We start from the raw sequence: 24,992 nt of genomic DNA, 5'->3' as shown, positions 1-24,992 counted from the left end.
CTTTTTGATTAAGGGTAGATTGGACGATCAGACACTGAAAACATAATGCCTACTTTGTGTCCCCTTAATTTTCTGAATGACCATTTATTTGTAGCACGAAAAGAAATGAAAATCAGGTGCACTGACCCCTTACTTGAGAACTTCAGTTCCAGGGTCCAATCCCAACATGGGATTGAATTCTGGGTTGGGAACCCAGAGGTGGCCTGGCACGACCCTATTAGAAATTTTTGAGAAAGCAGCCAATTAAGATGCGACCTTCTAAGAGCCAGTTCACTTGAAGCTGTCAGACAGACTTCACAGCCATGGAAGCTGGTGGGAATGCCCAAATGGTGGCAGCGAGCAGCAGGACTAGTGAGATGAACGCTGCTGCCATATCTAGGAGACAATGCAGGCACATTAAGATGGCAGTACCTCTGAGTACTTGTATACAATACACAATATACTGTCATCATAGCTGCCAGGCTATCAATTCTGTCCAATGTATCCTTGGAGATGATAATTTTCTAATGAAGGGTTCATATGGAATCAAGATCCTGACATGCAATGCTTCAGCAAATTGTAACCATTATCTTGTTCCCAGGCTACAAATGCCTATTTATCATGAAGTGGATTCCTGCCTGCTGACAGCCCATTCCCCCCCACCTGTCTTGAAATTACACAAAGCGATAACTAATATATAAACACTTAACATAATCATTCAAGTTCATTTTTCCATTATTTTAGTTTAGCTATTCACCCTTTAATTTTAAACAAATTAATTTGTTTGATTAAAATTAGTATGGAGGTGAATTTCAGGTGAATCCTTACAGTGCAGAAGGATGCCATTTGGTTTGCATTGACTCTCTGAAAGAGCGCCTTATTCAGGGTGTGAGGCAGCAGTGCTAACCACTGAGCCACTCTATGTGTTAAGAATGTGTTCCTAATATCTTATGTTATTTCAGAGGACATATTGGCTGGAATTTTACTGTTTCACCCACCACAGGAATCAGAGCAGGCGAGGGGTGGACCATGAAAAGGTCCATTGACCTCGGTTGGGATTTTACAGTTTTGGGATGACCAGGCTGTATAATTCTGCTCATTTTTGAGGTTTTACTCACTATCAATCAAGTTTGTATCATTGATACAATAATAGCATTCATACTGTAGTTCAATTATTGCAGTATTGTTGCATTTTGAAGAAACAATCTATGACAACATATCTGGCAGTTTTAAAGAGTTATTTGTGAGCCAGTGATAAAATTAAGCCACTCCTCACGAATTATGCATTGAAAGAGCAGTTGAATCCAATAATTGTTTTCATGCACAACAATGCCACTGAATAGACAATGTGCTGATTTTCTGCTGCTGTTTCAAGTATATCTAATTATAGTCACAACCTTAATGAAGATTCTTGTTAGCTGGCCCTTTTAAGCAAAAATGTATGTGATCTATCTACTCTGGTTGGGGAACACTCAAGTTTAGTATGAAGTATTACACTGAAAACTTTGGAGAAATATTTCCCATATACAGCAGATAAATGGTTTAATTGGGCAGAATTTACTGGGGCTCTTGCAAACAGGTTGGGGTGTTATAGGAGTAATGGACAATCAAGAAGGATTTTTAAAATGTCCAAGAATAATATAATTCAATGAATGTTCTTTAGGCATCCCCAAATTCACTAATCATGGCAGCACATCTATAGACATTAAGTTACGGCTTTAATGAGAACCATAAACTTTTACAAACAGATTTCCTCTTGCTATTCAAAGCTACATTATTCAGCTGTTTTTGTATAGAACTCTTAATATTTACAATGTTGAATACTTTCTGCTGTATGTAAATTCAAGAACCAATTTCCATCAAGTACATAAGATTAATTAAGTTTTATGTAATTTAAAAGCAACCAGCATAATCACATTTCTCCTGATTTCCACATTCTTCCAGCATTTCTGTTAGAGTTGTACCTGTGAAACGAATAAACACAGGCAACAATAAATAGGAGCACCATGCAATCTTAAGAAAAAGTAAAGATAGGGAAAAGTTAATAAGATTTGTAAGAAGTATTCAAAGTGATTTTTCTTTGATTAGACTCCCCAAGCTCTACACAGTTTCCAGCCTGTCAAAACTGGCCACTGGGAGAGGAACTATTTTGCCTTATGTTACTTCCTCTCTAATTTCTTGTCTAATTTCCCATCCTTTCTAATAGAAATTACTTTTCAACATTCACATACCTGAGAGTTAAAAGTTTACTGTATGGAACTGTCAGGGGTATTATCTTGTTTGTTGCAGTGTTAGAGCTTCAATATGCTGTATCACAGCGCCACCCATGGGATCACAGGAGGCTAATACTTGTCACACATCCAGAAAATATTCTTGTCCTTTATTAAAATATTGATTTCATTCCCTATTTCTTGTTTAGTTAAAAAAACTACATTAAAATTCTGAATTTCCTTTCCAAAGTCTTAGTCAAGGGCCAAAGGGGCAATTCATATAATCTATACAAATGGCAAATTGTTGATTCCATGTTATTCAGAGAAAAATTCTGGATAGCTGATATTGAAATACAGAAATGGCAGCATTGTATTATTGAAATGAGGTGGCTGTACCCACCAAGTTCTGTCATGCAGATCAAAACATCATCCATGTTAATGGATGGTGCCCTTGAATCTTTATAGATCACCATGGCATTTGTCCCAGTGCCATTGTCATCAAGAATAGATCTTCTACAAAAGCCTGAATGCCTAGTGTTTGTGGGAATCTGATTTGCACGCAATGTCAAATAGTTAAAATTGCTGGCACAACTGGAAGATAACAAAAACAGACTGTGGACGATAAAAGCTCTGCATTTAATTTAGTATTGTGCAGTTTTGTTATTGCAAACTGAGCATAAGCGAGGTGGTTCAATTCAGGTTCATTTCATCTAACAACATTTGCAACAAAATGTATCATAAGGTGGCTAAAATCAATTTCATGCTAATTAACTGAACTATGGAGAACTTTGATGTAAGTATCCAATAAGTTCTGGGTACCAAATATACATAAGAAAAGCTTTTGAGATCAGTTCAGTTACACTGAATTTACCAAGAATAAAAGAACTTAAATAATGTTAAGATTTTGGTGTTTAAATTCACAATATTTATGATAAACAGGCAGATAAATTATTCCCCTTTCTTAATAATATTGTGTTCCATATTAGAAGTTATGCAATGTTGCACAAATAATTTTAAAATCCAATAAAAGCCAGCGTACAAAAGGAAGGATATCCTCATCTTATTCTGCACTTTACTATCTACACAGAACTTTTTGAATTAGTATCACAGTACTGTTGATGAAACAGGTCTTTTGTTGCAGTACCTTGCTGCCATCCCAAGCTTAGTGGAACAATTACAATATGGTCAGTAGAAAATGGTGGTTGAGCAGTTGCAAAGGCAATTACATTTTTGAATAAGTATTTATTTTAAGGGAACCATGCTTTCACTCCCATAAAGCCATTGCTTAGTTATTATGTTTGATTGTAATTACTCTGGGATGATTTTACATATAAAGATATAAGAAGCTAAATAATCCATTATAAATTTAACCCTTATGTGTTTTAACTTGTCAAATTTAAATTATTTGAGATCTTTTTGGTAGAAATTCAGCATAGCTAGACTGACTTCAAAAGATAATTTTGTATGATTTTATAATATTTATGTGGCGATGGGGTGGGCACAGTAAAAAGTCTCACAACACCAGGTTAAAGTCCAACAGGTTTATTTGGTAGGATGAACTTTTGGAGCAGAGCCACTTTATCAAGTGAGTGGAGAATTGGGTTCACACACAGGACATATAAAGATACAAACTCAATGGCAAGATAATGGTTGGAATGTGAGTCTTAACAGGTGATCAAGTCTTTACAGGTGCAGATACTGCAAGTGGAGAGAGGGTTAAGTACAGGTTAATGAGGTGTGAATTGTCTCAAGCCAGAACAGTTAGTGAGATTTTGCAAGCTCAGGCAAGTCGTGGGGGTTATAGGAAATGTGACTTGAATCCAAGATCCCGGTTGAGGCCGTTCTCATGTGCGGAACTTGGCTATCAGTTTCTGCTTGGCAATTCTGCATTGTGTGTCTTGAAGGCACTTTGGAGAATGCTTACCCGAAGATTAGAGGCTGAATGCCCTTGACTGCTGAAGTGTTCCCCAACAAGAAGGGAACACTCCTACCTGGTGATTGATGAGTGGTGTCCATTCATCCATTGTCGTGGCGTCTGTGTGGTCTCCCTGATGTACAATGCCTCGGGACAGCTTTAACTGCAGCGTATCAGGTAGATAACATTGGCTGAGTCACATGAGTATGTACTGTGTACCTGGTAGATGGTGCTCTCATGTGCATGACGGGGGTGTGGGGACAGCCTTGGCGAGATGTTCATCTTCATCGATAACATGTTGAAGGTTCCGGAGAAGATGCCGTAGCTTCTCCACTCCAGGGAAATACTGGACGACTCTGTCCACCGTGTCCCATGTTTGTCTTCTGAGGAGGTCAGTGCAGTTTTTCATTGTGGCTCATCAGAACTGTTGATTGATCAGCTGAGCACCATATCTTGTTCTTATGAGGGCGTCTTTCAGCATCTGGAGGTTTCTGTTGTGATCCTCCTCATTTGAGCAGATCCTGTGTATACAGAGGGCTTGCCCATAGATGTGGCTTTTTTAACATGTTTAGGGTAGAAGCTGGCGAAGTGGAACATTGTGAGGTTATCCATGGGCTTGCAGTACAGTGAAGTGCTAAGGTGACCATCCTTGATGGAGATGCACGTGTCCAAGAATGCAACTGATTCTGCAGAGTAGTCCATGATGAGTCTAATAATCGGGTGGAACTTGTTGATGTCATCATGTAGCTTTTTCAGTAATTGCTCGCCGTGAGTCAAAAGGAAGAAAATGTCCTCGATGATATCTAGTGTATAGCATTGGCTAAAGGTCTTGTGTGGTGAAGAGGTCTTGTTTGAACTTGTACATGCACATGTTTTTGCATATTGAGACGTGATTTTGGTTCCCATGGCTGTTCTGTGTGTCTGGATGAAGACCTGGCTGTTGAAGGTGAAGACATTGTGGTCCAGGATGAAGCAGATGAATTGTAGAATTGTGTCTGGAGATTGGCAGTTGTCGGCATTGAGTACTGAGCAGTCACAGCAATGTCGACGTCATGGGTGTATACACAGGATCTGCTCAGATGAGGAGGATTGCAATAGACACCTACAGATGCTGAAAGGCGCCCTCGTAAGAACGGGATATGGCACTTGAATCATCAAACAACAGTTCCAATGTGCCATAGTGAAAAATTGCACTGACCTCCTCAGAAGACAAACACGGGACATGGTGGACAGAGTGCCCTTCATCTTCAGTACTTCCCCAGAGCAGAGAAGCTATGACATCTTCTCCAGATCTTCAATATGTCATCGATGAAGATGAACATCTTGCCAAGGCCATCCCCACACCCCCGCTACTTGCCTTCAAACAACTGCGCAACCTCAAACAGACAATTGTTTGCAGCAAACTACCCAGCCTTCAGGAGAACAGTAGCCACAATACCACACAGCCCTGTCACAGCAACCTCCACAACACATGCCGGATCATCAGCACAGATGCCATCATTTCACCGTCCACCAGGTACACTGTACATACTCTTGCAACTTGGCCAGCGTTGTCTACCTGATACTCTGCAGGAAAAGATGTCCCGAGGCATGGTACACTGGGGAGACCATGCTGACAGTACGACAACAGATGAATCGACAACAGGTGAATGGACACCACTTGACAATCACCAGCCAAGAGTGTTCCCTTCCTATTGGGGAACACTTCAGCAGTCAAGGGTATTCAGCCTCTGATCGTCGGGTAAGCATTCTCCAAGGCGGCCTTCATGACACACGACAACGCAGAGTCGCTAAGCAGAAATGATAGCCAAGTTCCGCACACATGAGGACGGCCTCAATTGGGATCTTGTGTTCATGTCACATTATCTGTAACCCCCACGACTTGCCTGGGCTTGCAAAATCTCACTAACTGTCCTGGCTTGAGACAATTCACATCTCTTTAAGCTGAGCTTGGCCCTCTCTCCACTAGCATTGCCTGCACCTGTAAAGACTTGATTACCTGTCAAGACTCAAATTCCAAATGTGATCTTATAAATTGAGTCTGTGTTTATGTATGCTCTGTTTGTAAATCCAACCCTCCACTCACCTGATGAAGGGATAGCATTCAGAAAGCTTGTGCTTTCCAAATAAACCTGTTGGTTTATAATATTGATAATACATTAGCATCAAGCTTGCCATGGTGGATCACTGCCTTGTATGGCTCACTACTGCTTTTTGCGGCATTGGACCACACAGGTCAGACAAATTCAGGTTCAATTCTGGCCTGTGCTGAATTAGCTGAACTCAACAATACGGATGTTAGGGTGTTACCATTGCCCTCAATGTTTAAAGTCGACTGAGACTGGCATATACTTCTGATAGTAGTCCACAAAATGAAAAACAGACCTTTATTCCACATGAACATTGTTTTGCTGTTGTTTCTGATAGGTTGGTTGAAAATATTCAAAAATACACATCCAATTATAGGTTGCTAACAAATATGTGTTTCTGTCAATCGGAGTTACTTTGATGTAACCACTTTTCACTTCTCAAAAACATAATGTATTTGTAATATTGTTATTCATTTTTGTGTTGAAATTCTGAGACTATGCCCTTAACGTAGAAGCTGCTGAAAGTAGTAATCTGAAAATCCAGTGCAGAGGGTAATACACTCAAAGCACTGAGCTCCCGATTATACACCTCCTGATATCAATTGTTGCAAAATTAAGCATAGCAAATATTGCTGACCTATGTGTCAAATTGTCCATTCCCCTACCCCATCAGTCTCCAGATTAGATGCAGACTCATACAGTTTGGGGTGGTGATATAAATATTTATTTTATGGAATTGCCATTGTTTTCCATGATGGATTTCTTGCTACTCTAACTCAACAGTTTTTTTAACAAGCATTTAATACATTTGTTTTGTTTTAGATCAGATGAAGAGATAACTCTGAAGTAATCAATGTAGCACAAATGAGGATGGGGTATGAATTGGAAATAAATTCATTACTTCAGGCCACATATAGAATATTGTGTGCAGTTTTATGATATTTGTAATATGGCAAGGAGAGGGATTAGAAAAGTGGCAAAAATAACTGAGTCTGAGACCTTGAAATTCTTATGAGAGGAGAGAATAAAACCTTTTCACTGCCTCTCCTGGTGCCAAGATGAAATTGTCTTTGGCATTTTTGCACATGTACATATTTATCTCATATGCTCAGTTTTCCCTGTTGGTTAAGTATATGATATCAAACCTTTCCAGATGGAAAAAGAGGGAATGGATGAAAGTTTTAAATTCCAGGGCGGAATGGATTGTTTGGTGCAAGTAAATCATTTAACTTCAACTGCAAGCTTAAAACTGACAGTCAAAAATACAAGATTAATAAGCTTCAAATAAGACTTGAGATTGAAAGGAATTTGCTTTCTCAGAGAGCAGATGCTACGTGGAGTGAAGTCTCAGCCAGAGCAATTAATCCAGTGCTGGTTAACACTTTTAAAATCAGAATCAATTGCTATCTTAGTTGGACCTAGGGACAAGAGCAGAGACAGATCATTGAATATTATATGGAATATTATGGTTCTTTAATTGTTGGAGTCATGGAAATGTAATAGCAGGAAAGGTAGTTAAGAATCAAAAATATGGATGTTTTGGCAAGTTACTTGATTTGCTTTTTGGTTTGGCAACTGTAGATGAAAACCTGCAGAACTTCCTCTGAGTGGCTGAAGTTAGTGTAGTGGGAATTCTGGAAGTGGTACAGTATGTAAAACATACATTCTAGCACCACCTGGTCCACAACCCGCTACCCACACCATCCACCAATTCCCTTGCTGCTGTCCCTCAGGGATGTCTAGGGACAAATTTCCTCATAGAATTTGCATTGATTTTGACAGCATATTTGGTGTCATTTCAAACATTTTGGGTGAAATTTTTGTGTCCTTTAAGAAACTTTGTAAAAGAGAAACTATATCTCAGTATAAAAGTTAATCATTTAAGTTGTGGCAATATATTAGAACATAGAACATAGCACAGTACAGGCCCTTGGGCCCTCGCTATTGTGCCAAGCTATGTCCGAACACAAAATCAAGCTACCCCACTAGTACAGGAATGAGATAGAGAATCTGGCGAACTGGTGCAGCAACAATAATCCTTCCCTCAATGTCAACAAAACAAAGGAGATTGTCATTGACTTCAGGAAGCGTAGACAAGAACATGCCCCTGTCTACATCAACGGGGATGAAGTGGAAAGGGTCAAGAGCTTCAAGTTGTCTTGGTCCCCCCGTGCTGACACGATAGTTAAGAAAATCCACCAATGCCTCTACTTTCTCGGAAGACTAAGGAAATTTGGCATGTCAACTACAACTCTCATCAATTTTTACAGAGGCACCATAGAAAACATTCTTTCTGGTTGTATCACAGCTTTGGTGTGGTTCCTGCTGTGCCCAAGATCACAAGGAACTACAAAAGGTTGTGAATGAAGCCCTAACCATCAAGCAAACCAGACTCCCATCCATTGACTCTCTACACTTCCCGCTGCCTTGGCAAAACAGGCAGCATAATTAAGGACCCCAAACACCTTGGACATTCTCTCTTCCATCTTCTTCCTTCGGGAAAAAGATACAAAAGTCTGAGGTCACATACCAACTGACTCAAGAACAACTTCTTTCCTGCTGCTGTCAGGCTTTTGAATGGATTTACCTTGCATTAAGTTGAGTTTTCTCTACACCCTAGCCATGGCTGTAACACTACATCCTGCATTCTCTTGTTTCCTTCTGTCTGAATGGTGTGCTTTGTCTGTATAGAATGCAAGAAACAATACTTTTCACTGTATGTTAACATATGTGACAATAATAAATCAAATCATAATGAAGGGCTCAAAGGGCCAAATGGCCCACTCTTGCTCTTATTTTCTATGTTTCTATGAGCTGAGATGCCAATATCCATCTTGAATTCAGTGTAAATCCCTAATATTGAACAAAGCATCCATTCTCTCTGTGCTGTTGCCTATATCACCAATGCCTGCTGCTACTGCTTGGGGTGAACCAGTTGCAAAAGAAGTATAAGGCCACTCTGACATTTGCATTCGTTGATGACTATTATTTTTACTGGGTTGTTTTAGGGAACATTTGCACATGGGAACTGATTTACCACAGCCAGAAATTTATTTAGATAACTTCCTTCCCGCCTTTATTCAACCTGACCGCATTGCCCACTCGCACCTACCTGCTCATGTCAATTGTATTATGGCATAGGCAGTGTAATATCCCAGTCAATTTACTTGATACAAACTCAATTGACTTTTTAATTATTCATTTAAATATGGCGGGCAGTTTGCCACCTAACTAACATATTATTGGGATCAGTTCTGGGGTGGGCAGGATCTGGTGGACTGGGCACCCCTGTTATTTTGCACATCCTCTCGCTCTGCAAGAATGTGCCCGGGGATATATGTATATCTGGGGGGTGGCGGGGGAGGTCATGATATCTAGCTCATACCTGCTAGTTTGAATGAAAGAATAAATATAAAAAAACACAAAAGAGTTTAAATATCATTTTGCGGTTAAATTTATTTGAATATTTACAACTAGGCAGTTGAAATCATTCATTGTTTACACTTAATGAAAATGAGACAACAGTTAATAGTTCGAGAAGAAAGTGCACAAAGAAGGCATACAATTAATTTTGACAATCTCATCTCGACTAAAGGCAACATAGATCTGCAGGTAAGATGTAGGTTGCAGGTCGCCTGTTCTTGTTAAACTAAATAGTAAAAAACACCTGTACGTTCTAAGCAACACAGTACACTTAAATACGAGAACAGAGACAGTCTTTCTGATTGTATGTCTAAATTCTCATAAATCCACCATATCTCTTTTCAAGTTCGGGGACTTCTTTGGAATAAACTTCGCCATCTTCATCAGAAGGAATGACAGCATCATTCCAACGTTTCATAAATCCACCATATCTTTTTTGGTAATCTGGTTTACCAAATCTTCTCATGAAGCCCCCATATCTCTTTTGTAACTCTGGTAAATCTTCTAATTCAGGGCTTCTCTTGAATCCATTCATGAATCCTCCATATCGCTTCATGATCTCACTATGGTTGTCAGAGTCGCTGTGGTCCAAGTAGTGCTTCCGTTCATTAAGCTCATTTAAGTTTAGCAGCTCTCTCAGAATGTCAGCAGAATCTACGGAAGGGCTTTCAATGTCCTTCTTCATAAACCCTCCGTATCTCTTACTTAGTATCTCTCTTCCTTTATTTTCATCGTCGCCTTCAGAAATATATGCATCACCGCTCTCTGCTTTTTTCATGAAGCCTCCATAACGCTTCATGAAGCCACCATACCTTTTGCTCAAAAGCAAGTGTTGTGCTTCCTTTTCTTTGTCACTCTCAGGAGCAGTTTGACTGTCATCATGGGGTTTGTTGACTTCCTCCAGCTCCTTACACATCCCCCATGCCTTTCCTGATGGCAGCTTACCTTCACACTCTAATGTACAACTCTGAAAGAAAATAACAATTATGGATTAAAGGATAGGTAACTCACACTGAGAAGCAACATAACAGTTAAACAGCTGAAGGAGACATCAACAGCCCAACAAGTTCTTATATTTCAGTTAGAACAGAACAGTAGGCCTAGCAGCATCTGTGGAGAGAGAAGCAGAGTTCATGCTTCGAATAAAAATGATTTCTTCAGAAACGGAGTATAGAAATGTGATGAGTTTTGTGCCACAAAAAAGGGCGGAGGGAGAGGAAGAACAAAAGGAAAGATCTGGGATGGTAGAGGACAGGAGAGATTAAACGGCAAAGAATTTGTCCATCATGACCATGAACGCAGAGCTGCTCCATCCAAAAGCAATATCATGATAACAAGCTTCAGGCTGCCACATGGCAAAAACAGAATCAAATGGAATGTAGAGTTCATACTCTGAAATGATTGAACTCAATATTGAGTTCAGAAGGATGTAAAATGTCTAATTGGAAGTGGAATTTAAGGAACAGCATCTCATCTTCCATTTAGGCACTTATAGACTTATAAACTAAACACTGAGTTCACCATTTTGAAAACATGAAATCTGCCCCACATTTTGTTTCTGTACTTTTTTTTTGCCGTGTACCCATCTGAATCTTGTTTTCCATGTTTTTGCTTTTGGACAGAGATGTACATTATTCTGATATTCATATCACGCTTGACAAATGTTTTGTTTCCTTACTATAACTATTGCCACTCTCTTTGCCTTTTGTTCCATTATATCTTTGGTGATAGTGGCTAATGGTAATATCATGAGACTGGTAATCCAGTGACCCAACCTAATGCCCTGGGAATGTAGGCTCAACTCTTACCACAGCAGTTGATGGAATTTAAATCAGGAATATAAAGATCAGGAATATAAAGCCAGTTTCATTGATGGTGACCATGAAACTATCATTCATTGTTGTAATAGCCCTAATGAGGCTTATGGAAATCTGCTGCCCTTAGCTGATTTGGCCTTCATATGACTCCAGACCCACAACAATGTGGTTGAATCTCAACTGTGTTCTGGAAGGGTAACAATAACGAGCAACAAATGTTGGCCTTGCCAGAGACACTCACATCCCATAAAAGAAAAAAGAAAACATTTTATCCTTTTCACCCTTAGTGCTTCCCCCTTTCAATAGCATAAAAGCCATTACATTTCGACCCTCCTTCAGTTCATATATGACTTGAAATGTTAGGTCTGTTTCTCACCAAAGATACTACCAGACCTGTTGAGTATTTCCAGCACTTTCTGTTTTTATTTCAGATTTTCAGCATTCAATATTTTCCTTCTAATCTATTCCTTAGTTTTGGAAAATCTATCACAACTCAAATGCCATATGCAATGGTGTGAAGAGCAATGGAATTTAATTGGAAGTAATGCATATAAAAGGAATTTTATTCCATCATTTTGTGATATAATTTAACTTATTATCAAAATTCAGCAGACAGCTAACATTCTAACTTCACAAACTCCAAGAGCAGCAATGCCTAGGAGCACGGTCACCACAGGGAGCAGGTCCAGAACCACCTTCTCAGGGCAGCTAAGGTTGAGTGGTAATTGCAATCTTGCCAGTGTCATCTGGGAACAGAAAAATCATCATCAGAGTTTCACTGGAACATTTTCAGATTGTGAATAACCTGCAGAAGTAGTTGTAACTCTGATCATTTCTTTTTTATATTCAGGACTAATTGAAAAATTATTTTCCCTAGATAAAGTTATTCAACAAGACAACAATATAACTAGGACATGGTTGCCACCACCCAGTGATTTTTGATTAGCTAATCTAACTAAATACATTTCCTTCTAAGACCATGTTGGTTTTCTTATTCCAGAAAGCTAACTGCAAATTATGGCTGGATAAAATTCCATTGGTTGGGTGATGGTTATTCATTCCTCAGTAACAACACTGCTAGTTAGAATACAGTTAAACAATGTCCAATTTGGTACTGGACATCTAAGAAAAAGAAGTAAATAAATTGAACTGAATAAGATGGCTTATGTTAACTATGGCAGATATGATAAGAGAAAATGAATAACATCATGAGCTAGGAATAACTGAGTAACACTCTGTCTTGGGATTCAGATAACTTGCTCTCATTCAGAGCTATCTGAACCCTTCCATCTAATTATTTTCCTAGATTACATTAGATATCTGTTATTTTAATTTTTTTTACAAATGCCACATTTTTTGATTTGCTTTTAAAGAAATTGGGAGAAAGTGGGAAGTGGCTATGCAGTTGGTTAAATGTCCTCCGTTGGAGTCCAGCCTGCACTAGTGAAATGAAAATTTGCTGACTGTAAAAGTGCTCTATAAAATAAGATTTGACCATTTTAAACTGATTCCTAAGAAAATTACACACGTTGACTCTTAGTGACAATCTGACTCAGGTCTCTGATCGTAATGAGAATGAAGTGTTGCACTGGTTCTTCAGATTTATTTGATAGCAAAAGCCACTAGCTTTCGGAGCGCTGCTCCTTCGTCAGCCTGACAAAGGAGCAGCACTCTGAAAGCTAGTGGCTTTTGCTACCAAAATAAACCTGTTGGACTTTAACCTGGTGTTGTGAGACTTTTCCTGTGTTTATCCCAGTCCAACTCCGGTATCTCCACATCTTGCACTGATTCAACAGGGCTATTCTATTTTTGTGTCTGGACATAAGGCATACTGGGGCATTGGTGATTACATACCGCAAAGCATTTAAATTCCTACTGCCAAATTTCTTTGCCCAAAAATTCACACATTTAGAACAGCGGGAAAGATAGTGGATATGCAGTTCTGGAATCTAATTGTCCAGAGGTGAAGGACATAGCTCAGCTTCAACTGTAGACATCACATAACTGTTGCTTGGCACATATTTAACTTTATTATAGTTTGGAAATATAGGTCCTCAGTCCTGCATTAAATGTTGTTCCTTTTCTAAAGCAAGTAAACAATTACCCTTTAACTAAAAAGTCTGAAAATGGGACATGCTTTTATAACACGATTTCTGACAGTTTTCTCTCCCACTCATACGCAGATCCACTTATTTAAAGTTAGGGAGTTGATTAGTAACGAAAGACATTAACGGCCTAATGGCCCAATATTGAACTGTGGGCTGGTGTTTATCTAGAAAGCTGAAATTGTAAAATAGTAATTGTGAAATTAATAAATAATGACAATGGGCCGATGTAGCACCTGCACCATCAGCACGAACACTCATTGGCTTTCCTTCACTGTTCAGTACAAATCCAAGCCTTTCAATACACTCTCTCATCCTAACAGCGGCGCAGTTCAATCCTTTCCTTGAAACAAACTCATCTGTCTCTGAAGTTGCGGCAGTGCAAACCTCAAACAGGTTGGCTTGCCAGTAAGAGAGATGTTTGTTTCAACCCATGATTAATTGTAATTCCGCCCCCCCCCCCCCACCCACTACCATCATCTTTTCAAGTCGTTAAAGGACTTTCGGACACTGTTGATGACTTAGTAACGTTCACCCGTTTAAGCCACATTAACGTATGAACATTAAGCCTTTTACTTGGTGAGACTTCTTTCCGCGAGGCAATTCCAGAACCGAGATTTTGCCGGCGCTAACTTCACATTGTGCACTTTATTTTTATGAAGCTGTGTTACTCCTATTTTAGAAAGTATCCCATATGGAGCCAGAATGTCGATTTAGACTGTATTTACACATGAACATCGCTGTCATTCTTTGGGCGGGGGAGAAGGGGTGGGGGGCGGGGGAGGGTGGGATTTGCCCTCCCCAGCTGGCATTGTTGGCCAGGCTGGTATGTATTGCCCATCCCTAGAAATTGGCCGTGGGTCTTTTATTTCTCACCACGTCAATTTATATGTCGGGAATATAAGTTTTCGAACAAAACAATACAAATGTGAAAGACGCGATTTCCACACACCATTCTTGCCATGTTACTTTAGTGTTGTGACACAGATATACCACTTTTATATGGTCGAATTCTACCGATCACCCCGGTGTCTGATACATTCCCATCACTGAGACATGCGTCGCAAATTCAAAGGACGATATATCAGCACTGCAATCATCTGTATGCTAGTTATTCGAGTCGATACTCCAGAAAATGATTTCGATTTTGAGAGATGCAGCCAGACTGCCTTCCAACTATCTTGTCAAGTACGCCCGGTTACTGGAAGATGACTACAATTCCAATATTTTACGACCTATCCACATTATTGTCACTGCTGGCAGGTTACTCCAGATAGACCGGAATGTGGTAGAATGATTTAGCTTCACTCCAATCCGCCACTATATTCACTCAAACAGACAATTAATTTCTCATTTTTAACCAAAACTTTATTTAGATTTTTTTTAAAGAACTAAAATGATAAAATATCAACACCTCTAGTTTGTGTGCCCCCCACTAGCAAATACAGAGACAATCTGTGTAAGTCTAGCAGACGCTGAAAGTGCGGAATCTCACCTTCCCATTAGGCACAGTTGCAGCCCTCAGGACTCGACATTGAGTTCAACAATTTTAGACTGTGACCTTCTTTTCCATCTTAAACTGTTTAAAAACACACCCTATGCATTTATTGTGTCAAGGCAGCCTCCCCCCGCCCCCTCCAACCGCCGCTCAACACACATACACATCAGGCCATGTTGTTTATTCTTAAGGTTGCTACATCTTGTTGCAATCTTTCACATTTCTTCCCTCTCTCTCGTTCTGACAAAGAGCCAAACAGCCTGGCTAACTTTGTTTTCTCTCGCTGCAGGTGCTGACGGACCTGCTGAGGTCGTTTCAGATTCCAGCATGGGCAGGATTCTGCTTATTGCAATCTTGTGTATGGTCTGTTCCTCCTCTGGTGCTGGGCGGAAGAATGCACAGCAATGATTGTCAATATTTGTTTTCAGTGGTGAATAGGGTGTGAATTGAGTTCTGCCAATTGGAAACCCTGTCTAACATTGAAACTGTCAAAGTCCACGCCGGATTCTAAAATATGACCCCACTTGGACCAGAGTCCCTTTTTCTGTCTATTAATTGCTATCTATTATACACATTTCGGTTTCAGCGTTACCTTTGTTGTGAACGTGTCCCGGGTCCACTCTTGACTGGTGATTAACATTATTTGTCAGTAATTTATACCTATTTATAATGTAGCCTTTTAATTGCAATTGCATTGTTGTCAAATCAATCAGGAAGCTTCATAAATCTAAAAAAATCTACAAATGCTGGAAATCTGACAAGGGGGAGAATATACTGGGAATAATTAGTTGACCAGTCAACATTTGTAGAGAGAAAATGTTTTGTTGAAAGGTTTTTTTAGAAGTGTTTCAGGAAATATTAAATGATCTCTTTTTTTCCCTCGGGTGGAAGTAGCTGCTAGTAGGGGGCATAAGTTTAAGGTTCACGGTTGGAAAAAAGGAGGGATTTCCGGGGTGGATTCTTTACTCAGTGATTGGGGTGTGGAATGGACTGCCTGCTGTGATAGTGGAGTCGGACACTTTAGGAACTTTCAAGCGGTTATTGGATAGGCACATGGAGCACACCAGAATGATAGGGAGTGGGATAGCTTGATCTTGGGTTTAGGCATAGCTCGGCACAACATCGAGGGCCAAAGGGCCTGTACAGTGCTGTACTGTTCTATATTCTATGTATCTTTTCTCTACGCCCACTGAATGATCTGCTGCGTATTTCCAGGGTTTTCTGATTTCCAGGCGAGAGGATCAAATGTCCTTATATTAAGAATGTATAAATTTCCTCTGTAGAGAAAAGCAATACGCCCAATGAAATTCATTTACGCGTCTATCGCATGTGTTAATCATTCACTGAGAGGTATCTGTGGGACCAATGCTTGGTTCTCCTGGTTGGTTATCACTGGGCATTCCTGCCAGGATGTGGAAATGCCGATGTTGGACTGGGCTAAGCACAACTTTAACCTGGTGTTGTGAGACTTCTTACTATTCCTGCCAAGACAGCCTGGGAAAATCTTCACTAAAAGTGTCTGAGGACAGCCTGGGAATGAGCATTCGGCCAAGCATCGAGTCCTTGGAGTAAATTGAAGCTAACGCATAATGGCTCAGCATTTTAAACTCTCGGGGGCTTTCAATTGACTCTTCAATTTATTTTTTGTCCCACGGGGACCGTGTTGAAAATAAGCTGTATCACTGGCACGGTAAACATTTTCAGACTGAAAGCTGCTTTTTCTCCAAACCGCGCTCAAAGTGAGTAGGTCCCGAGAGTAAACAATGGAAATCAGTCTGAATCGGGAATGACAGAGTGGGGCAACACCGATTTGTACAAGAATTTCCTATATGTATTTCTCAGTGTCCAGGAGGATGTCGAGGGGTTCTACCTGAATCAATGCAGTTGGGCTCATTGTTAGGTCCCCACTGCCTGTCTTTATTCAGTTCTCACGTCTCCGAGACAAAGCTAACCCTCATTAATAGGAGAAAGCCACACTGTTACACGGCATTTAGCGGATAATTTAGTGCAGTTAGTCACAGGCGGCGATAGTTGGCGCTAGTGGGACTTTAGGAAGACTCCCGTTTTGCCTCAATTACAGTTTGGAGACTTTACTTCCCTTTGTCCCTGGTTTTAGAAATACTCAGCAAAAGATAACCTTGGCGTTGCAGTAGAGAGGGAAAGCTTCGCTGATTGTAGAACCATGCAACGTTGCCTTGTCCGACTCTGTCTTAGCTTTCAGTGGTTTCCTCTCCCTATCTTTCTCACTCTCCACCCCAGAGTTTACGGATCCCTATAACGTAGTATCCTTCGCGCTCACTTTACTGAAATGCCACCTCTGATCGCCAACACAACCGCCATAAAGACACCCTCAGTGTTCAGACTGAACACACAGCTCTGCTCAGAACAGATGAAACAAGTCTGTGAAAGCCAGTTATCAAATATTTGACTTCCTCAGAGCTCGCAACTACTTTAGACCCCGGTGTTTCTATTATGTTGTAGCAAGCCAAAATGCGGAGAGTCTGACCAAAAATACAAGTGACTTCCCACAGGCAGCTTTTGGTGGATAACATTAACAACGGCATTAGTGTGGGAGTCCTAAATCTGCCAATACAGAGGATGTGTATAGGAGGTGTTTTGTCTAATTATTGAAGGGGTGTTTAAACTCACCAGCGGGTTAAACTCTGTCAGGTGGCCAGCCAGATGGTAAGCACAGTAAGCACAGTCTTGGTCACAGTCCGCCCCGACCCCCAGGAAAGCGGCACACAAGAACGCCACCAAGCAGTGACACTTCCACTGTAACGCCATGAGCTGCAAATACAGGGGAGAATACAAAGTAAACTTAGCCGAGACACTCAAAGGGTGGAATGCAGGTCTTCATCCAAACATTTAACATGGTCCAAATATTTCCAAAACCTTCCCTTCATTCTACATCATTGCAATCAGCACTTACAATCACACAAGACATCCAGTTTGGGATTCTCTGTTTCTCTATAGCTTCACAGTTACTTTATAAAAGCACAAGAACCACTTTCTTGAAGGAAGATTAATGTGGAGAAAGGTGCTGCTCATCGGCAGGACCAGCAAGAAAACAGTAGACTAGACTCGAAACAAATTCCCGGGCTCTGTGTAGTTTTAATTGATCGGCCACTAGCAACAAGACAAATCTGTCAAGTACTGTGCAAGGCAAAGATATTAGTAAATGTTGTTTTCATGTCATTGTTTAACATTACCATCTCTATCCGGAAGAAGAATTAATATATTTTCACTTCAAACCTAAACATATTGACCATTGCTAAATGATCAAAGGATCTTGTGAAGTTATTTTAGTTCAAAAATGAACCCCGATACAGCTACAGGGAACTGCAGTTCCACGGAATTGTGAAAGATCTACCTAATGTTCCTGTTCACAAGGTCCCAGGAACACCTGAATCCGGCTGCGCCTCAAAAAGTCCAGCCTTACCTCAGTTGTAGCCTTTCTGAAAATGAAACTGGTCTGCGGCTGGAAGTAGCTTTTCTGCCTCTTGCAGACTTGAGCGGGTATTTATAGAGGAATGCGCCGATCTCCGGAGATGACCTGGGAAATAGACAAATGCCTCGCAGTTATAGCAAGCAGCCTACTGATGCTTAACTGTCTCGCCGCACGCCTTTAAGTAAAGGCGGGTCACTGTGGGTAACTGTCAATCCTTATCCAAACTGTCAGGTTGTTAACATTTACAACGCCCGAGATGGAAGCAACTCCACGTAAAGATCTCAAGAAGCAAAACAGTTGCCTGGAAGTCCCATGACGCAGAACGCCCGGACTTTTATCTTTCACGGCGCATGACACATTGCCGCCTACGGGACAACACTTCAGGATGTAGTTTGAACAGGAAAAAAAAGTGTAGATTTGTAAATGAGGGATGATCGATTGCCCCCAGTAATTTTTTTTTAGAAACTATATAGGATGAGACTGCAGGGAGCATTTACATTCGAATACCAAACTCCCACAGCCGCTATTCAAAGACCAACTTAGGAAAGCACAGCGAGGCAACAAGTGAGACATATCTCTGGTGAAGTGTTTTCTTTACCGGTAATGAATGCCAGATCCAGGTGCGATTGAATGCAATCTTGAGTTTCTGAGTTGCATGTAGAAAATAGCAAAATGCAAATGATACAGTTATAAACACGTGCAATCCAATGAGTTACTTTGTTATTGAGTGACCAGATAATATTTGGTAATATCACAGTTCCCAAAGCGGGAACAGGTTGTTGGGGGATAGGTTGCATCCCCACATATCACACATTTGGCATGCTGATCTGTGGGATAATGGCAAATGGGAGCTGGGCTCCATCCCAAAGCCCCAAACCAGATCAGCCTCAGTTGTTCTTCGTCAGGGCTCATCCAAACTTGAAACGTGAAGCGGGATTTTACGACCTCGCTCAGGCGAGGCTCGTAAAATCCCGCCCCAGGCCAATGGAGAATTCCGTTCTGCGAGCATCGCCCGCCCCGATTTTGAGGTGGTTGGCTCTATTCTCCCTCCACATACACTGTCAGACCTGCTGAGCTTTCAGATTCCAGCATCCTTAGTAATTTGCTTTTATCTTGGCTTTACTTTGAACTGCGCCATGTGCAGAGTTGACTGTGCTAGCAACCAGGGACAGTAATAATTGCTCGCCAAAAGGAGTCCAGAGGAAAAGCTTAAGTTACTTACAAAAGAGTACGTTTTCTGATACCTAAAAACCTAGAGGGGTTGAGCGTGGTTCGGGGATTCTCATTTATTACCAGGTAACCCTAACGTCTCCAGCTCCCAAATACGCGAGCTGAATAGGTGTCCTCAGTCCAACAGAGGCTTATTTCGTTGAAATTCTGCTTTTTTATGGTTAAAATCGTGTCCCTGTCGTCGGACCAGCCTAGGGCTAGAACTGTGAATATTGCCAGACTTTAATTCATTATTGAAGTATAAAGACACACACACACACACGTTAGATAAAACGCATACTGAGATTGTGGACGCCACGGTTTTCGACTTTCTACAATGAAAGACAATAACCCTCACTTTGTAGCAGCGAATGGCATTTTCGTTGCACAAGTTTCATCGCCTTCATGATAGTTCGTGTCAGTGGACGTGGAGGGATTAATCAGATATTTCCCTCAGCGGTTTTCCGGGGGGAAGCAGCAAACTCAATGATGCACCCGGCAGCAGCGAGTTAAGCGTTGACTTGGGGATGACACGCATACACACAAGTCGGATATTTTACACTGCTGTTTTTCAAACTTCTCAAGCAATTTAATTGTAAACCAGCAATACTGGAAAACAATTATCTATTGGAGCGGTGTGCAGACAAAGATTTTGCAAAATTCTCATACAGTTGGTCTACTGGGGAGAAGGAAGGCGCCAAAGTCCTGGAGAGTTTAATGAAATATCAATCCAAAGGATTAATCGCCTTGTTCCCCTCAACTCCTCTCTGAGTGTGGAGCCGTGCCAATCCCTGTTGCTAGCCTGGCTCCCAGCCGCTTTATGAACCTGGGTCCAACGTGATTTCCACTCGCAAATTAAAGAGATGACAGCTAATTTGTGAGATGGCGGGTGTGAACACGAAGAGGGTGGCTCTCCGTGGCCTGCGAGGAGTGCAGTGCTAGTTTTAGAATTTTAATAGATGAATGAAAAGGGACGCCTAAAATGCGAGCAGATGTCACGGCAACAATTCCATTTTCCAGGGTTGTTTTCGCCTAAGATTGTACAGATCTTCAGTTCCACGCAGTTTTGCAACCCGCTCTGATACCTAACAACGCTGGTGGCTTAACCTATTTATCATTCTTGAGAGGACAGCCTGGCGTTTAGCGAGCCTCCTTTTCCCATTTATTTCAAACACTGAATAATAAGCATAGAAACAGAAGTAGAAGAATGGAGCCACAAAGAAAGCACTAAAATTACACCATGAACTGTAAGGAGGGAATTCTGAACTTTTGAGAATGGCAATCTAAATTTGAGATTACAAGGCACTCTAAATTCTTTTCAATTTTTATACATAATTCTAATATTGGTGGGGGGGGGCGGGGTTGGGATTGGAATGTATTATGATTACTAAATAAATTCTTTGTTGTCAGTGGAGTATTGCATTTAATTACCTTATTTTGGTCTTTTCTGGTGGGTCAAAAATGATAGAAAAGAAGCAGTGTATCTGAACAATGGCAATCTCTCAGTAGATAAAGTTTCTTTTTGATAGTATTGATGGGGGGAGAATTCTGTTGCAATCTTTAGGTAGATGTTCATTTGAAGTCTAGCTGAGGAAGTGAAGGTGGGAAGGTAAAATTAAATTCCTCATGGTGTATGTCTCAGTTCCTGTCTGTCTGATGGAGAAAAGGAACACACCGATATCTCAGAAAGTTTAATGGGAGATTTCATAGCTAGTACACACCAATGAATGATGGTATATGCTGAGCATGGTAGTCTACTGGTTGCTATCGCCTCAGTTTAGTTCAGACTTATCCGAGTTTGGATATGAGGTCTGAAGCTCATCTCAGGATTAAGTGACACCAAGGTTGCAAATGAACTGGCTTAATCTCAATGTAAAATTCACAATAGCACAGTGCCTCATAGCACCAGGGATCCAGGTTCGATTCTGGCTTTGGATGACTTTGTGTGTAGAGTGTGCATGTTCCCTGTGTGTCTGCATGGGCTTCCACCTGGTGCTCCAGTTTCCTCTCACAGTCCAAAGATGCACAAACTACTTGGATTGGCCATGTTAAATTACATTTTAGTGGCCAAAAATGTGTAGGATAGGTGGATTACTCATGGTAAATGCGTGGGGTTACGAGAATAGGACGGAGGGCCTGAGTGGGATGCTCTTTTGAGGAGTTGATGCAGACTCAATAGGCCAAATGGCCCCCTTCTGCAGTGTAATGATTCTATAGAATCTAGTCAGTAGTTAGGGAATAGAGTTTGGAATGGGGACCAAATATGATGGCTTCTGTCAGAATACTTTTCAACAACAATAAGGACTTGCATTTATATGGGGGTATATTCAACTTAATAACATTTGACTGAGTGTAATCAGATAAAAATGGACTGACTAAATATTCTGGATCTGACGTATTACTATGCCAGAGTGCATAATTTCTTCTTAATTTTCATTCATACCATTACAATGTTATTAATTTTAATCAATTTCCATTGATAATTTTTTTCAGCCCTCTTGATATTTAAGGTGATGGACAAATCAAGTGTAATTTCTATTCACTTCAGTGTGTGATTTGCCAATGAGAGTTAGGTCAAGTCTGATTGACTGAGGGAGACATAAATGCGCATTCCTTTAAATCCACCATTGTTTTCTGGCAGTACTTGTTCAAGTCATAACATTTGCTCATTGTTCTGGTTACTAAATCATAGGCCTGGATCTATAACTAACTTTGTAATCTTGATTTAAATTCAATTTAAACTTGCCGTCACAGGCATTTTTGGGGAAATTCTACTGAGATTTAGACACATGAGGAACATCTGCTTATCACTTCCCAATGATTTCATTCATAATACATATTTCTTTTCCAGAAAGGAGACGATAATGCTGTTATCAACTGCCATGTTGTCAAATTGCATTTGTGCAATTTTAATACAGATTATTGGAGTAATCAGATTTGGTCTGAAAAATGTGCCTGGACATATACATCTGCATTGTTAATGCTAAGCTCTATTATGTTTGCATTTTATTGAATTATGAAGAAAGACTGGATCAGGTCAAAGTAGAACAACAATGGATAAATATTTTACTGTGTCAATTCTGGGAATACACATCAGAAAATAAGACACTCCCGGTGCATGTTTTTTCATTTTGAGGAATTTTCACTTGCTTTTCTTGGCATTAATGCGGTGGTAACAGCCTTCACTCACTTTAGCCATGATGAGACAATTAGTAACAATTTGAAAGAGGTTTGCCAGCAGCTGTCCATGGCCCTTGCTAGTTTTACATGGCTATTTAATATGCAAATCAACATCTCAGGATACAAGAGGGACCCATTTAGGTAGAAAATGGTCGGGATCTACTGATCAAGCTCTGATCAGTTCCATGGGCAAGTGAGATGAAAAGGCCCAATAGATGTAAGTTTGGAATTATTTTCTTGAGTCTTGGAGGATCAAGAATTGTCCATTGAGTCAAAGAGTCATGGAGTTATTGGCCAGAATTCTCTGGCCGTTCACAACCCACTGCCGCTGGCAGAGAGGGTGGAGAATTTGGTGCTCAGCCAAATCTCCATTCACTGCAGTGAGACAGGAGAATCCCACCAACATGAATGGCCAGAGAATCTCACTATTGAGTAATTCACTGCACAGAAGGAGGTCACTCAGCTCATTGAGTCCATGTTTGCTGTCCATGGAGAAATCCAGTCAGTCCGATTCCCCTGCTCCATCCCTTTTCTCAATGGAAATGAGAAAATGAAGACAACTTCTTCACTTTGAGTGCTAGTGAAGTGGGTGGAATAATGCAGTTTGTAAATTGCACCCCCAGGGCATGTCAGTATTGGCAAGGAAGAATTTTACATATTTGACATTTCCTAGGGAATATTGAAAACATTGAAAGATGCTGTTTTGGTTACAAAGACATAAAAGGAAAGAAACATTAAAATAGTGTTGTAGGAGCTAACAACACTAGATAGAAGTACTGCATGCTATGGCACTAGCCAATTAAGACATAGGTTCAAACTGTGATTTGTGCTGAAATAATAGGTCTCAAAAGTTCAGATGTGTGGTGGGGGAACTTGCTGCAGAATTTAGAACTTTCTAGAGAGTAGGAAAGTCACCTATGTTTGGTGGTAATAAAATCCAGAGAAACACAGAATTGTTACAGAGTAGAAGGAGGCCATTTGGCCCATCCAAAAGAACAATTCGCTTTGTGCTCTTCTCCTGCCTTCCTCCTGTAACCCTGAACATTCTCCCTTTTCAGATCACAGCCTAATTCCATTTTGAGTGCTTCAACTGAACCTGCCACCACCACATGCATTTAGTGGATTAAAATTCCCTGTGCTCTGGGAAGTTGCTTTATCGAACAGTGCAACAGTTTAGATCTTAGGAAATTTGAACCTATTGGCAAACAGATTGCAAATCTGAACAAAACACCTATTAGCTAACAGGTCATAGTGCCAAATTAAATCCTGCTCTACGGACAGGCAGGTGGCTCTTTTGGCTAAAGCAACTTACCTGCCGCAATCCTGTGGGTTGCAAATGAGATTGGTACCCATTGGAAGGCAACAAATTCCTTCTTTAAGTATGCAGATTGGGGTCCAATTATGCGAGGTTTTACTTGTGGCTTCCTGCTGATCCGTGCAGTTTACTTCAAATGTTCGACTTTGACTAATTTTTTTGATTCTGACTACAGAACATTTTAAGTCACTGGTTTGAGTGCATAAACATGCTATTGCTGAACTAGACCTGTCTGTTCACAGAATCACGTTTACTTTCCTCGAACCTCAATGTTTTATGCATGTTGCTGGAAGTTTACAATTATCTTCAGTTTTCTTAGACTCAGGCACAGGATGGCACAATGGTTAGCACTGCTGCCTATTACCACCAGGAACCGAGGTTTAATTCCAGCCTTGGGTGACTGCCTGTGTGGAGTTTGCATGCTCTCCCATTGTCTGTTCGAGCACCCTTCGAGTGCTCCAGTTTCCCCCCACATTCCAAGGATGTGCGGGTTAGGTGGATCGGCCATGGTAAATTGCCCATTACTGCCAAACCTGTGTAGGTCATACAGATTAGCCACAGTAAATGCATAGGGTTAAAGGGATATGGCGGAGGGGGGAGCAGGGAAGTGTGGTGGTGTTGAGCCTGGGTAAGATGCTCTTTTGGACAGTTGATGCAGACTTGATGGGCCAAATAGTCTCCTCCTACACTGAAGGTATTCTTTGATGCTGTCAAAGGGAAAAGTTAGCCAACCTTTGAGCACCTGTTGCTGCGCACTATCTTGTGATTTGTGCCAGAAAGCGAGAAAGAAGAGTGAAGGC

At 40.8% G+C, this 24,992-nt stretch overlaps 1 protein-coding gene across 1 annotated transcript; it reads right to left on the bottom strand.

Moving 5' to 3' along the window:
• Positions 1-9,645: 9,645 nt before the first annotated feature.
• penkb (proenkephalin b) lies at positions 9,646-18,801 on the bottom strand. The gene is made up of 3 exons (XM_080194911.1): positions 18,480-18,801; positions 17,687-17,827; positions 9,646-10,584 (listed from the first exon to the last, which is right to left on the bottom strand). Exons 2-3 carry the CDS (start codon positions 17,822-17,824, stop codon positions 9,928-9,930), a joined length of 795 nt encoding a protein of 264 aa, XP_080051037.1. The 5' UTR covers positions 17,825-17,827; positions 18,480-18,801; the 3' UTR covers positions 9,646-9,927.
• Positions 18,802-24,992: the final 6,191 nt, after the last annotated feature.

Source organism: Carcharhinus amblyrhynchos, chromosome 8 (genome assembly GCF_965287045.1).
Source record: "Carcharhinus amblyrhynchos chromosome 8, sCarAmb.v2.hapA, whole genome shotgun sequence".
Lineage (NCBI taxonomy): Eukaryota > Metazoa > Chordata > Chondrichthyes > Carcharhiniformes > Carcharhinidae > Carcharhinus > Carcharhinus amblyrhynchos.
This window is presented reverse-complemented; position numbering and strand designations above follow the sequence as displayed.

Bases quoted from the DNA above. Each gene is read 5' to 3' on its own strand.
- penkb (XM_080194911.1), bottom strand. From the start codon at position 17,824: ATGGCGTTACAGTGGAAGTGTCACTGCTTGGTGGCGTTCTTGTGTGCC. The intron at 10,585-17,686 runs GTGAGTTTAAAC...ATTTTCTTTCAG, and splicing joins TGACAGAGTTTAACCCGCTG to AGTTGTACATTAGAGTGTGA.